Source organism: Haliaeetus albicilla, chromosome 2, assembly GCF_947461875.1.
Source record: "Haliaeetus albicilla chromosome 2, bHalAlb1.1, whole genome shotgun sequence".
Taxonomy (NCBI): domain Eukaryota; kingdom Metazoa; phylum Chordata; class Aves; order Accipitriformes; family Accipitridae; genus Haliaeetus; species Haliaeetus albicilla.
In genome coordinates this window covers 33,579,341-33,592,903 of record NC_091484.1, presented here as the reverse complement: position 1 = coordinate 33,592,903, position 13,563 = coordinate 33,579,341, and the positions used below count along the sequence as shown (strand labels likewise).

The 13,563-nt window shown below is 43.9% G+C and overlaps 1 protein-coding gene across 1 annotated transcript in view; it reads right to left on the bottom strand.

Annotated features, from left to right (window-relative positions):
- Positions 1–13,563, bottom strand: part of EAF1 (ELL associated factor 1) — a 172,655-nt gene that overhangs the window by 141,286 nt on the left and 17,806 nt on the right. The window contains exon 6 of the mRNA XM_069770340.1: positions 8,863–12,241. Coding sequence (XP_069626441.1) covers positions 12,195–12,241 — 47 coding nt within the window. The 3' untranslated portion in view covers positions 8,863–12,194. The remainder of the gene's footprint in view (positions 1–8,862; positions 12,242–13,563) is intronic.

Here is a 13,563-nt window from a genome sequence, read left to right as displayed (position 1 = left end):
TCGGCAGCCCTTGGCCATCACGCCATTGCCAGGGGCTGAGGGATGTCAACGTGGATGCGAGGCGGATGCAGTGCCCACGACACCCTTCTCCCTCTCTGCAAGTCAAAAGCAGAAGCACTCGCTGCTCATTTGAGTAGACAGGTAGATGGCCAGTATAAGTCAAGCGCATGGTTTTGCTTCCAACTTGCTCCAAATACCCATGAGCATCCATGCCCTGAAGGATGGCCACATAAGAGGAGCAGCTGTCTCCTTGGGAGAGGAGGAGAGGGGAGGTCAAGAAGCTGTCTGCTGTGGCAGGGACGGCTTGCAGAAGGGAAACCACACCAGAGGGAAGGTATTTCCCCCTACCCTGCGGGGATGCACTTGCATTTCCATCTTCCGCCAGGACACAGCAGCTCCGGTGCTTTCCATCGCCTCAATCCAGGCCATCACAAGGTAAGGGAGATGTTGCTGGATCATTTCAGAGGGATGCCACCAGCCAGTACCTATTGCCTACTGGAAGTGACATTTCACTTTGAAGAGTGTATGGAGAGTATTAGGAAGGGGAGAGCACGTGCACTGCCATAGCCATGCTAGTTAAATCAGAAATACAAATATCGGCATTTTACAGGTGACTTCTGGTTTTATGCAAGTCCTCCACCTTCCCAGAAATAAATTGTCGGGTCAAAGGTGAATGACAGCATGAGGGTTGAGTGGATAAACCAATTTTCTGCCGTTTGCAGGGATTGGAGGAGGTGTGGAGGGGAAGGTTTTTAAAGTATCAGATACCTGGCTCCCAGGAGTTTCCTTTACAAAAGCCCTTGCCTCTGAGATGCCTGGTGATGATTGTGGTCTAGAAAGCTGGAAACTTGACAGCCCTGTGCTCAAGTGAGGAAAGGAAGAGCACCTTGCCAAGTGTTCACTATTCCCCTACTCCCCCAGGACACAGCAACATTAAATGACATGAGGAAAAGGGACGCAGGGGAGGGGGAGCAAGAAGCTGCGGAAGGTGGAGGAGCAGAAGGGTTTCTGAAATGTGTCAGACAAAGGCAACTCACCCGCGGCTGTGGTGTCTCTCCAAAACACAGAACCACTATTCTCCTTTACAGTGGGTTAGAAATCTGACAAATCCAGCCCATGGACTGGCCACCTTCAAGATTTTTTTTTTCTTTCTTTCTTATGAAGAGCCCTCATTGGTCTGCTTTTGGTGAACTGCCAAGCAATTCGCATTAATTTGCCTGACCAGCTGTAAGAACCCGATTGCCCTCTCGCGGTCCTCATTACGCACCCTTCCTGCTGATCTAAATACAGAAAGGTCAGGAGAGTGAGCTTCAGTAAATTATTAGAGATACACCGTTAATTGCTGTCCTGTGTCAGCTTGTTCTCTTGCATCTCTACACTGTCTCTGCAGTTTGGTCTCCTAAGGAAAGACTGGTTCCCTTGCTCCAGAAGAGAAGAGGATCAAGAAATCCTAGGGGGAAAAAATGGGCGAGGGGCTGATTGCCTCATGGTCACCCTCTCAAAGACCTTCTTTACACCATGGACCTTGAAAAAGAAAATATCTGTTACTGTTATCCATATCAACTCATTCGCAACATGCATTTCGCATGTCCAGAGCCTTGACTATTGCACTTGCTTGAGAGAAGTGCTGCAACAGCTGTTCCTGCAAAAGCCTGGTCTATGCAGGGCTTTCAATGGTCCTTGCACCATCACAGCTCTACTCATGTTTTCACCGAGCCTGTAACAGCATTAAATGTCCTACTGCAGCACAGCAGCGGGGGGTTCTTCCAGGGACTCAAGCCGAGTGACTGATGCCCAGCAGATCAGTTTTTAACTGCTGAGCATCTACATGGAAGTTACTAAAAAGTGAAAAATTCCTGGCCGCTATGATATTTCCAACCCACCCATCGGGTGCTGCATCCTTCCCAAGCACACAATCCCAACCACATCATTCCCCAAGGCTGGAGTCCAGGAGCCAGCACGCTGGTTATCTTGCAAATTGTTCCCCACCTGACTTTCCCTCCAGAGCACCTAGACAGCGATTTGTGGTTTTCTTGTCTTTAATGAGGAATGCAGCTTTGGCTGTCGTCTTTGCTTTGGGTTGTTTTTTTTTAAACCCATTACCATGGTAAATGGAGTTGAGGAAAGCGCAAGAAAACTGTGAAGAATGACCCAAGCTAAGAAGATGTTGTAGAGGGAAGGTGAACTAGAAATGCATGGTTTCTCAATTAAGTTTTAAACTACCAAAAAATGTTAGTTAAAAATCTACACAGAATGAAGTTCCTGCTGCTCCCACAAATCCTGACATCCTCCTTTTGAAGTCAATGGTTGAACATCCTATCGCTTTGGCAGTAAGAAATCAAGCACATAAATAGCGATGAAGATCTGGGCTATGCAAAATCCACTTGCTAATTAGCAGCTTTCCCTGGTGGCATTACCTGCTCCAAAATACGAACTTAAATTTTAAAAAGTCATCAAACAACCCCCAAATCTGTCCTCCAAATCTCTGCCTTTTAGGAGTAGGAAGATCATGTGCTAAGTGTGAGGGAGAATATACTGATGCCCTGTCATCTTCCTGGTCCTGCAGGCAGGCAGTTTCGAAGTCTCTATTGCTCTTGACACCCAGACCAGCAGTATTACACCGCATTGCTGGGTGCTGAGCAGTAACAGCGGGGTGTCTTCAGGCTCAATAGTGTTATGCATTTATCAAAGCAATGGCACATTACATTTGTAAGCAATGTACTGAAATACAATGAAAATATTTGATGAGTCAGCAAACTGAGTGTAACACATGAGGCTGCATTCACCATGGATCACTTCACCTGAAGCTCTCTGTAGGTATCTTCATCCATCCTCCCTTTATTCAGACGCTCAAAGCCCAGCACGAAGCCTTCATCCTACTGCATGGAGATAGAAACACCACCAGCTGATTTTGAAAGAAGTTGATTTTCCTTGAAACTTTCAGAAGCACAGGCTGCATACACATTTAATATTGAGCGCCCTTTTGAAAACGGTATGACTCATCTCAAAGACAGATGCGATGATAGGAATGAAGAGTTGTGAACTTTGTTTAGGGGCAGCCAGCTGAGGGTCAGCAAGCAGCCATCCAGACATGGCCAGAGATGAGGCTTAGCAAGCCCAGGATGGATACAGGGATGGGAGAAGTCGGGAGGAGAGCATTGGACAGCTTCTGCCCTCGCATCTTTTTTGGGCATAGAGGTTGGTACACCACAGTTCCTGCCTTTTTTACCAGGAAGTACCTGCCAACACTCTTGTTTTTCATTGGATCTGTGTAGCCATGAGCAGATTGTGTGGCCAGGCAAGCCAACTGGGGGTTATATTACGAATTGGCTTATTAAGAGCTGAAAGGTGGTTTTGCAAAGACCTGAACGTCATAAGGCATGATAACCTCTTCAGGCAAACAAACAGGATTTTTTGTCAATTTGCAATCCTTTATGATATTGAAAGGGCACAGAGCTGCAGATTGTCCCTGATTTTCAGACGAATTGCTCTACTAGTATAAAAGATATTCTCATAATAGTCCCAAATTTGTTGATTGCTTCAAGTGCCAGAATCCTTAATGTTCTGCTATTTTAAACATAGGGAAATTGATTCAACACTTATCATCTCTTTAGAGATGCAAATTTATTGAAAAAGATGCCACTTCTTCCTAAGCTTCAGGCAAGCTCTGATACTTAGCTTTCTGGGCACAAGCAGGTTTTTACGAGGACTTGTGATTTTAACTACAGTGATTTATTTTCCTTCTAAAGGCTGGGAGAAGCAGAGGAAAATTGACTGTATAGTCTACAGAGAAAAAAAAGATACTGGTACAAGCACTGGTGTGAACTGACACAGATACAGCAGTATCTGGCACATCATACCCTGAGGGTCTTTTCCCAAGCACGGACACTGGTCCAGACCTTGCCCTAACTTCTGTTGCAATTGCTCTGTCAGTAGGTCCACAGTGAGTTGGAAGCATCACTTATTTCTGTTACAGTCACTTGCTTTAGGGGAAGAGTGATATAAAAGCGAGTGCAGGCAGTGACAGCAATGATATTGGCCAGGTCAACACCCCATGGCAAAAGAAGATCCCCCGCTTCCCAAATTTAGCCTACACTTCTAAAAGCAAAAAGCATTGATCATTCATCTGCAATTAAAAGCTCTTCTCTGAAAGTCAGACCGGTTCCCAACTTCAGTCTGTTGGGATACCTTCCTGCACAGGCAAGTGCTGCGTTAACGTTGCAGGCATGAGGCTGCTGTTAGGATTGGATGAGAAAATCTGCAGCCTGGTCCTAGCTCTGCTGCTGAGAGCCTTCTTTTTGATTTGGCATAGTCACTTAGCACCTTATAAGATGGAGATTTGTGTGTACTACATAGGAATGCTGTTCATGCCTTAAAGCTTGTGAAAATATGAGTTCCTCCTGCGGAAAAAGGTTTTTTTTTTAAAAAAATGGTTAAGTCTCAGCTATTTGATCATGTGTTATTATTCAGCATGATTCATATATTAATACCATACTGAGAATGTCTCTATAAAGCCTAATATTATGCTTCTGGGATTAAGCAATATTTCTTAAGCTGTTTCTTATCCCAGTATTTTTGCAGAGAAGCTGGAACAGGGCCAGTTCATGCAAGGTGCGTACACATTAGTGGTTAGCTCAGGTCAGGAGAGCACTTACAAAGTGAATGCCCCAATCATCCCCACTTACCCTGCTGTGGTTTGCATCATGGAGAGGTCACACGAAGTGGATTCCTCTCAGATTAAAGGTGGACAGCGCCCACATTGCAATCTCAGCACTCTTCTGCATTATGGATCTGCTCCTGGGCTATACTACTTGGTAGTGTAGACACAGCTACAGTATATTTACTGCACCTTAAAATCTCTTGATGGCATTTGGGAAGCAAGTTCACTGGCTGGATTAACTAACCACCAAACCTAGTATCTTCACTGGCTAATGTTTAATCAGGGGCTTTATTTTCTTGTTTACACCAGTTTGTTTATGATGCTGAGTCCATCCTCAGTAGCATGGAAGAAAAATCTGACTCTGTTCCTGAGGTAAAGCACCTTAGTCTTTTGCATGAGCCTGAAAGAATTAATATGGAGTAAGACAGGGTTACCACAGAACTGGTTTTTGGAAGTGCCCATTCACTTCTGGGGATCAGGTTCAATCAGTATCTTTTCTCCCAGGGGGAACTGGCAATCTCCCTTGTCCTAAGACCCACTAACTCCCCTTTGAAAAGAGCAGGGAACCACTTCAGAGCCTGCTGCTGCTGAGTAGTCCCCATCCCTACCCTTCCTTTCCTCCTTCAGTCTCCACTATCCAGACGCAAGCAGCCAGCTCTCTTCCCTAATTACACAGCAACTGCATACCTAAATATATTTCTTGCATCATGAGGGATGTCCTCCTGCTCCAGCGTGGGGTCCTTCCCATGGGAGACAGTCCACCATGAACTTCTCCAACATGAGTCCTTCCCATGGGCTGCAGTTCTTCATGGACTGCTCCAGCGTGGGTCCTTCCATGGGCTGCAGTCCTTCAGGCACAGACTGCTCCAGCACAGGCTTTCCCATGGAGTCACGGCCATCTTCGGGGTTATCCCCCTGCTCCAGCGTGGGGTCCTCCCCAGGCTGCAGGTGGGCACCTGCTCCCCCGCTCCCCTCCACGGGCTGGGGGGGACAGCCTGCCGTCCCACCACGGGCTGCAGGGGCATCCCCTCCTCCCCCGCTCCTCCTCCCCTCCTTCTTCACTGACCTTGCTGTCTGCACAGGGGTTTCTCTCACATCCCGCTCCCCTCTCTGCTGCAGGTTTCCCTTCTTAAATATTTTATCCCAGAGGCGCTACCACCATCACTGATGGTCTCGGCCTTGGAGCCGGGGAAGCTTCTAGCAGCTTCTCACAGGAGCCACCCCTGCAGCTCCTCCCCCCCACCAAAACCCCATCACACAAACCCAATACACTATCACAGTCCCAAGACTTTTGAAGCATGGGAGTAAAACTCATGCTGCTCACTGAACTATTTGATAGCTGTTTTCCCGAGCAGATGCTTGGTTATTTTTGTTAGTGATTACAATATCTGGCAGTAGGAAAATGTTAAGGAGGTGTCAGAGCTACAGAGGAAAAAGCCAACTCCCAAGTTATGAAGGGGTGATGGCAGAATTTATGGGCTGGCTGGGGTTGCAAAGAAGTGGACAATTACATCTTACTTGCAACATGCAGGGAACGTTTTCCTTCAGATGAGGCTCTGTACAAGTGTGCCTTGAAGATTTTCACACAGGGTCTTACAACAAAGCTAGCTGGTCTGGGAAGAAACGCCAGTCAAAATTTTCACGCAAAACCTTCAATATGATATTTAGTGCATTTTTACACTTTGCCTCCAGAAAGCCCTGTTTTTACAAAAGTTCGGGAGAATTAAAATCACTGGCAGACATACCAGACCTACGGATTCTGTGGGATTTCAAGTCAAATTCATACAATTCCTTCCAAGATATCCCATCAGTTGTCTTATTTAGCTTGTCAGTGCCATTTTTAAAACATATGGTTCAACTAAATCCAACAGCACATAGAAAAAAAAAAAAAGTCAGCCTTGCTCCAGCCCCTGCTTCCAACAGCATCTGCCCCAAAAGCCAGGGAGACGTGGGTACCCCCACTACACACAGCACACAAACTCACTGGCAGGCCTGAATGAAAGTTAGCAGCAGGGTCAAACATCTCACCAAAACTCTTGTGCAGATCCCTTTAGCAAGATAGTTTTAACCCACTTTTTCTCCAAGTTCCACCTCTCTCCTCTCAGCCACAGGGTAATGGTAGCAATGAATTTTGTGTTTTATTTACAACGAAGCTGCAAGATCAAGTCAGGCTAGCTCAGACCATGGCTCCGCGAGAGAGCGTCCTCAATGTACCCAGCAGCAGCAGCAGCTTGAGGTGTTTCACCCTCTCACATCTAGCCCTTTCTTTCCCTGTTGTCCAAAGGAATATTGCTTAGTCCCAATGAAGGCAAAGCCAAGGAGGGGCAGGAAGATGGGTCCATTCACAAGGTCTTTGTCATTTACAATAAATTTAGAGCAAGGGTGAATACAGCTAATGCATTCGTAAGGTTTCAACGCCCACCTCCTTTCCTGTAAATTCCTGCAGGACTTTGGCAGCAGAAAGCATACATGTGCTAGAAATAATGGAATTACAGAAGAAAGAAAGGAAGGGAGTGTAAGCAGTGGGAATAGGAAGAAATAGCCAAACAGATACCTTTCACTTTATATACACACCCTTCTCACGTAAACCAGAGGCTAACTATTAGTTCGTTAATCAGCTTATCTTCTGAGAACAGGGTTTGGGTGTACAATATCCATAACAATCAACTACTTTTAAGTTCACATGTCTGCGCCAACGATTTCCCAACATTGCAACTTTTGTTTTTAAGGCAAGCGTCAGCAATGCTCTTTTTCCTTTGATACTACATGTATTTGTGTGTGTATAAAAAACTGTAAATAACCAGGTAGATTCAAGATGTTGTCATTCATCGTTAGGAGCTGAACCCAAGACTCTCAGAGTTACCAGCAGAAGCCTTCATCCCATCAACATGCCCATTGCTGGGCAGCTGTGTTTTCCATAGGATCCCTCTGACTCAGCAGCTAGCAGGAAATGCATAGCACACTGAACAATGAAGCATGGGCAATTACTGAAAGTGTTCTCCATTACAAGTAATTCCAGGTTACATTTCTCTTAGTTTCCAAATTTAAAAAAAAAAAAAAAAAGACATGCATGGATTGTTGAATTTTTTTTTTTAATTCAAATAAATGGACTTTAAAGGAGGAAAAAAAACTGTAAAGCATTGCACAGCAGACTGTTTCTATACATAGCTATAAACAGGCCTATAGCTAGCTTATAATAAAGCAAACTGTGCAAATCAACTTAGGCACAGTATCTTCAAAATAGATGTACTACCCACAGTTAAGCTTTGAGCTATTCCAAGCAATGCTGAAGAAAACATTTTCCTATCAGTCTGCCTTCTCAACAAAATCAATTCAGCCAAGACTTACGACAGGAGGGGGATGCTTTGGTGGAACAAGAAAGGGTAGTGCTGCATGCTCTTACAAATGCGTGGCTCTCATCAGGGGACTGGGACACCTTTCGCCTGGAGGTGACCGTGCCTGTGGTTTAGCTGGAGTGACTCAAGCTGCGCCTGCCCACAGGGCTGGTCAGCCCTCAGGGGTGGAACAAGGGCAGAGGTGGATCGGAGTTTTTCTGCACATGGCTAAAATTTGAAAGAGGAGCTCGGGCATTGCTGCAATCGTATTTTAAGGTGTCCAACACAGACAAGCAGGTGACTGAATTTGTTCCTTTGGAAACCAAGCCTTTTTATTAAAAAAAAAAAAAAGTAACAATATTTGAAATTATGACAATCTAATTGAATCAATTTAAGTCATTATTGGTTATTATTCCTAAAGCAATTCTAGTTATGGGAAAAGTCATAAGCAGGTCATGTTTGCTGGTGAAGTTTTAATAAAAGTCAAACCACTGAAATGGATGAAGTCACTGAACAGAAACCATCAGAAACCAAAGGTGTCTTGAACTGCTAACCTCATTATAGCCAGCAGGCAGCTCTCCCATGAATGCGAAGGAATATTTACTTAGTTTCAGTTCGTTCAGATAATTGCATTCCATATGCACTGTTAAGTCACATTTAACTAACTGGCATATAAGAGATGTTCCTACTTTATGTGGAAAAATTAGCATAAGGTGGTAAGATCTGCTACTACTAAAATCCTGGAGGATTACAACCTACCAGGAATAATCAGGAATACCTTTTTCATTAACAGGTTTCATCAAAACGTATTTTAGTCAACTTCTTTCTCCAGCATAGAATCACAGAATAGTTTGGGTTGGAAGGGACCTTAAAGGTCATCTAGTTCCAACCCCCCTGCCATGGGCAGGGACACCTTCCACTAGACCAGGTTGCTCAAAGCCCCATCCAACCTGGCCTGGAACACTTCCAGGGATGGGGCATCCACAACCTCTCTAGGCAACCTGGTCCAGCATCTCATCACCCTCACAGTAAAGACTTTCTAATATCTAATCTAAATCTACCCTCTTTCAATTTAAAGCCATTATCCCTTGTCCTATCACTACCTGCCCTTGGAAAAAGTCCCTCACCAGCTTTCTTGTAGGCTCCATTTAAGTCCTGGAAGGCTGCTACAGGGTGTCCCCCGAGCCTTCTCTTCTCCAGGTTCAATAACCCCAATTCTCTCAGCCTGTCTTCATAGGAGAATCCCTCTGATCATGTTCATGGTCCTTCTCTGGGGTCGCTCCAACAGGTCCATGTCTCTCTTATATTGGGGGCCCCAGAGCTGAATACATGTTATAGATATTGCCAACTAATTAAAAGAACACTTAACTGCTTTTCTGCAAGTAATCTGAATTCCAATTTCCATCTGAATCAAACTTGGCACAAATCATGAACAAATGAACAACCATCTAATAGGATAGACAATGTTTACTATTTCTGAATATAAGAAACATTAAATTTTAAGAGCCCAAATCAAAATGTCAGGCTGGCAATGGCTTTAAAACACACTCACAGGTGTATTTAGAAAAAGGATAGAAAGTTGCAACCACCCTTTCTGATCTTAAAAGTTGCCTACTGAAGCCTCCACATGGTTCACCTTCACAAAACATGTTCCACATACCTAAGAGAGCTGTGCGAAGGGTGGAGATCCCAGGAGCTTCTCAGGCAGGAGATGCCAGGAGCCACTCGGGACACAGTGGCAGGGAGGGGACGGGCTGGTCACACACGTGTAGGGACTGGCCTGTTTACGCCCGCAAGTGGGCTGTGGGCCACCATGTTACTCACCAGCCCTGTGGGCAGCCAGACGCTGTAGTCTGGGTGTGCAATGTGCAGCTAAACAGCTCACAAACAACAGGTTGGCTGCCCTTGATACGATGCATCTCCAGGGGATGCAAAGGATGGCCAAATGTAGTTTAAAAGTGGTGTAGTTCTGTGAAAATATGCTGATTTGGTTACCAATAAAAAGGGAGGGGAAGAAATCTTTTAGGAAGGGATAGCAGGGAAACACGACCTAGAGTACAAATACAAAACAAGGCAGCAATTGATTATCTGAATGAATCCCACTTGCTGATCCACACCATAATTAAACTGGCGATTCAAATCAATGTAGCCTGGTGTTGTCTTACCCTCTTAAGTTTCATGTATTTTATTTACACATATTTAGTAAGCTTCTCATGACATGTCCTGGATCTCAGAGTACATGAGCAACCAGTGAATGATAAGCAATGAAAATGCTCCACTGCTGCTTTTCCATTTAAGTGCAAATAATGTCAACAGAACTCAGGAATAAGCTCCAGTAATGGGGAAAAGGCATCAGAGAAATGTCTCCCTGCTTATTTAGATCTTAAGCTGGGGAAAAAGACAGGAGCAGTATTAGCATTAATTAGAACGCCAGCTACCATGCAGATCTCCTGCACCAAAGTGTAAAATCCCAAATTGGTACAAGCTTGTTAAAACGAGCACTTTCACTGTCAGAGGAGGAACGGGGGGGAGAAAGAGGAAAAAAAAAAAAGGGAGAGCAATTCTGGCTTTCCATCAAGTATATTTCATAATTGTCTGTTAAAATATGCACCCACATCACAAAGACTTTTAAAAAAACAAGTATTTTAAAATGTATGTACAATGATGCAAAAATATGCCCAAATATGTATCTTATGCAAAAAAAATAAACCATTTAATAAAATCTCCCTTCAAATGTCGCCTTGCTCTTCAACACCTTAAAAAAAAAAAGAAAAAAAGGAAAGAGCTCAGTAAACAAACAGGCATTAAAACACAAACTAACAGAAAGACAAAAGCAGTGCAAAGCAGACACTTAAAAATGGAGAGGCATCCAGTTCAGCTTCCTATTCCCCTGGATTACACCACAACTACAGCACCACTTGTCCTATGTCAGTTGAATTTTGGTTTTAAAAAGTCAGCTTGGTGTTCAAGCTATAAGAAGCTGCCTGTGGCACTCATTTTCCACGCAAGCAAAAAAAGTTAATGATAATCCAACTAAGCACCCTTTAAACCCCCTTAAACAGGGGTGAATTTCACCCTAGGCAAATATTTCATGTTCTCTGTATTCCTGCCAAGCACAGAGATCCCATCCAACAAACAATATGGACTAAAGTCTACCTGGACAACTGTGGTGGGAGAGAGACTTCTGCTGTTTCACAGTTAATTGTTTAGTCATCTCTTCTTTCTACATTCTCTAGGAAACTGTGAAGAGGGCTCTGGTCTTACAATTTCAGTTAAGTCCAGTATCTTATATTTGTGACACTGCAATTTCACTGGTAACTGGGCTCCTAAACATTTCTGAAGGCTAGGTCTTAATGTCCAAGTTAAATGAGACACTTCAGTTGCAAAAGAAAATGCTGATCTGGTTCTTATTTGGATGTGTTCAGGTGACTGATGTATATCCTTCATCTTGCTAGAGTAACTGCCCTCAGGGTACAGTGGGCTGTATGTGAAATACAGCTCTTGTTTGCAAAAGCAATCTGAGGAGGTTTCACTATTGCTCCCTATAGGAAAGGTGGCAGGAATTGAAGCACTATTTAAAAAACCTGCTTATAAGGCACTGGTGCAGCAAGGTTTGTGATGAACGTGGTTTTATGATTTCTATTTTCCAACTGTTTAAAAGTAAGTCCATTAAATCAACCCTAAACAGCAATAAAAAGACATTAGAAAAGTCCCAAACAAAAAAAATCAACTTAGTATTGAAACTTAATTTATGACAGTCCCACTTCAGTGCACACACTAGCTCCTGCATGTTTTTTTAAACTCATTGTTGGCTCATGCTCACCCTATATACAAAAGTCCCCCATAAAGCCACGATGGGCTGAATATCTTCTACAAACAAGAACTTTTTAGATGACATGATACAGGTACACATTAAACTTACAGATGGTGGACAGGAACAGAGAAACATGTATTGGCTTATCCACTGTACATATCTATTTAAAGCTTTAAAAGAATAAGAATATACACAAAATATACACTGAATTCACAAAGTAAACCAGCCCTCAACATATGCTATTTTGTAGGGCTATGCACTTCTTGTATTAAAATTCCACACAGGGAACTATCTCTGTGCCAGCTCCTCTTCATAAGCAATAGGATCACTTCAAGGTAAATTAGTTCTTCATGTATATGTAACAGAAATAGCAAAAGCTCAGCCTCTAGTCATCACTGTCACTCCCAGACTCACTCAACTGCAAGTCATTTCCTATGGAAAACAAAAAACAAAACACAAGTGAGTAGGCGTTAATTCACATTTCATGGCAATCAAACCAAAGAACAGTCACATCTACACTGGAAGATTTAAATAAGAATAATGCAAGAAATGAATACAAACATCGTCTGTCATTTAATGGAACTGCTCTCCATGCCCAAGAACATTAAGAGCTTCATGGGGCTAATACACGGTCGGATCCAGGCCAAACTGAATGTCCTTGGCTCCACAGCCACCAAAGCTGCTCCCTGGTGGGAGAAAGCATTCCCCATGCTAGCAGCTGTGGAAGGCATTCCACAGCCTCCACCCAGTCAAGCTCCCGTATATGGCTCTGGGACAAGGCACTGGGGAATTCCCTGGCTTTCTCGGCCCCTTTAAAATAGATTTTTTTTGTTTTAAGGCCATTTGGGTAGCCAGTGCAAGGCCTCTACATGTCAATAAACCAAAAGGATTCTTAAAGCCATTGCAACTCAAGGCTATCAGCTGAACTAAGCTGACATGCTGTGACAGTGAAGGCCCCCCTCCAAAGTGCAAAGAGAGATCAGACAAAAGGAGGCCAGGATATGGATAAAACCTACAGTCTCAGACCCTGTTTTGCAGAGCGCTTGTGATTTGGTGAGGTAAAGGGGATAAAAGGGGGCAAGAATCATGCCTGTGTTCTGGTAACTGAACCTAGCTCTTCCAGCATTCTTCCATGGCCCTGCCCCAAGCAGCTGCAGAGCAGCTATGCAACAGCTATGCCCTGGATTTCTTCATCTCCTCTCCCCTTTTATGAAACAAGAACTTGGGTTAGGGGTGATTCTACCCATGTAGATGGTCACCAGTGACTTGAATGCTCAAGGACATATTAATCCTTGCCAAAAGGACTTTAAATCCAAAGGCAAAAATCACTGCCTGAAAAAAGGAGCTACTCTACCAGTTCCCAAACTCTCCTGGAGTCAGAGGCTTCTTGACATTCAATGACCTATGCAGTATTGTTGTTGTGGCCCAGGAGAAGCAGGGAAGAGGCAGCTCACAACCAGAAACAGGGAAATGGAAGGAGTCCTACTGACTTCATTGAACTTTGGATTTCACTTGGACATTCACTACTGACAGGAAGACTGACAGGCCTCTCCAGTTTTTCAGCAGGCCTTTTCAGTATTGTCTGTACAATATACTTTCTTCTTGAAGCTGGAAATCCTACATTTATCTGTATTTAAACCCCACCAGTTCCCTATGTGTGGGTGCCAAGAGATGTACGCAAACATGCCTCAGGAGGAATTAAGAACAATTTCTGGTAACTAAGTTCTAGTTTCTTGTAAATGCAGTATTTTAAC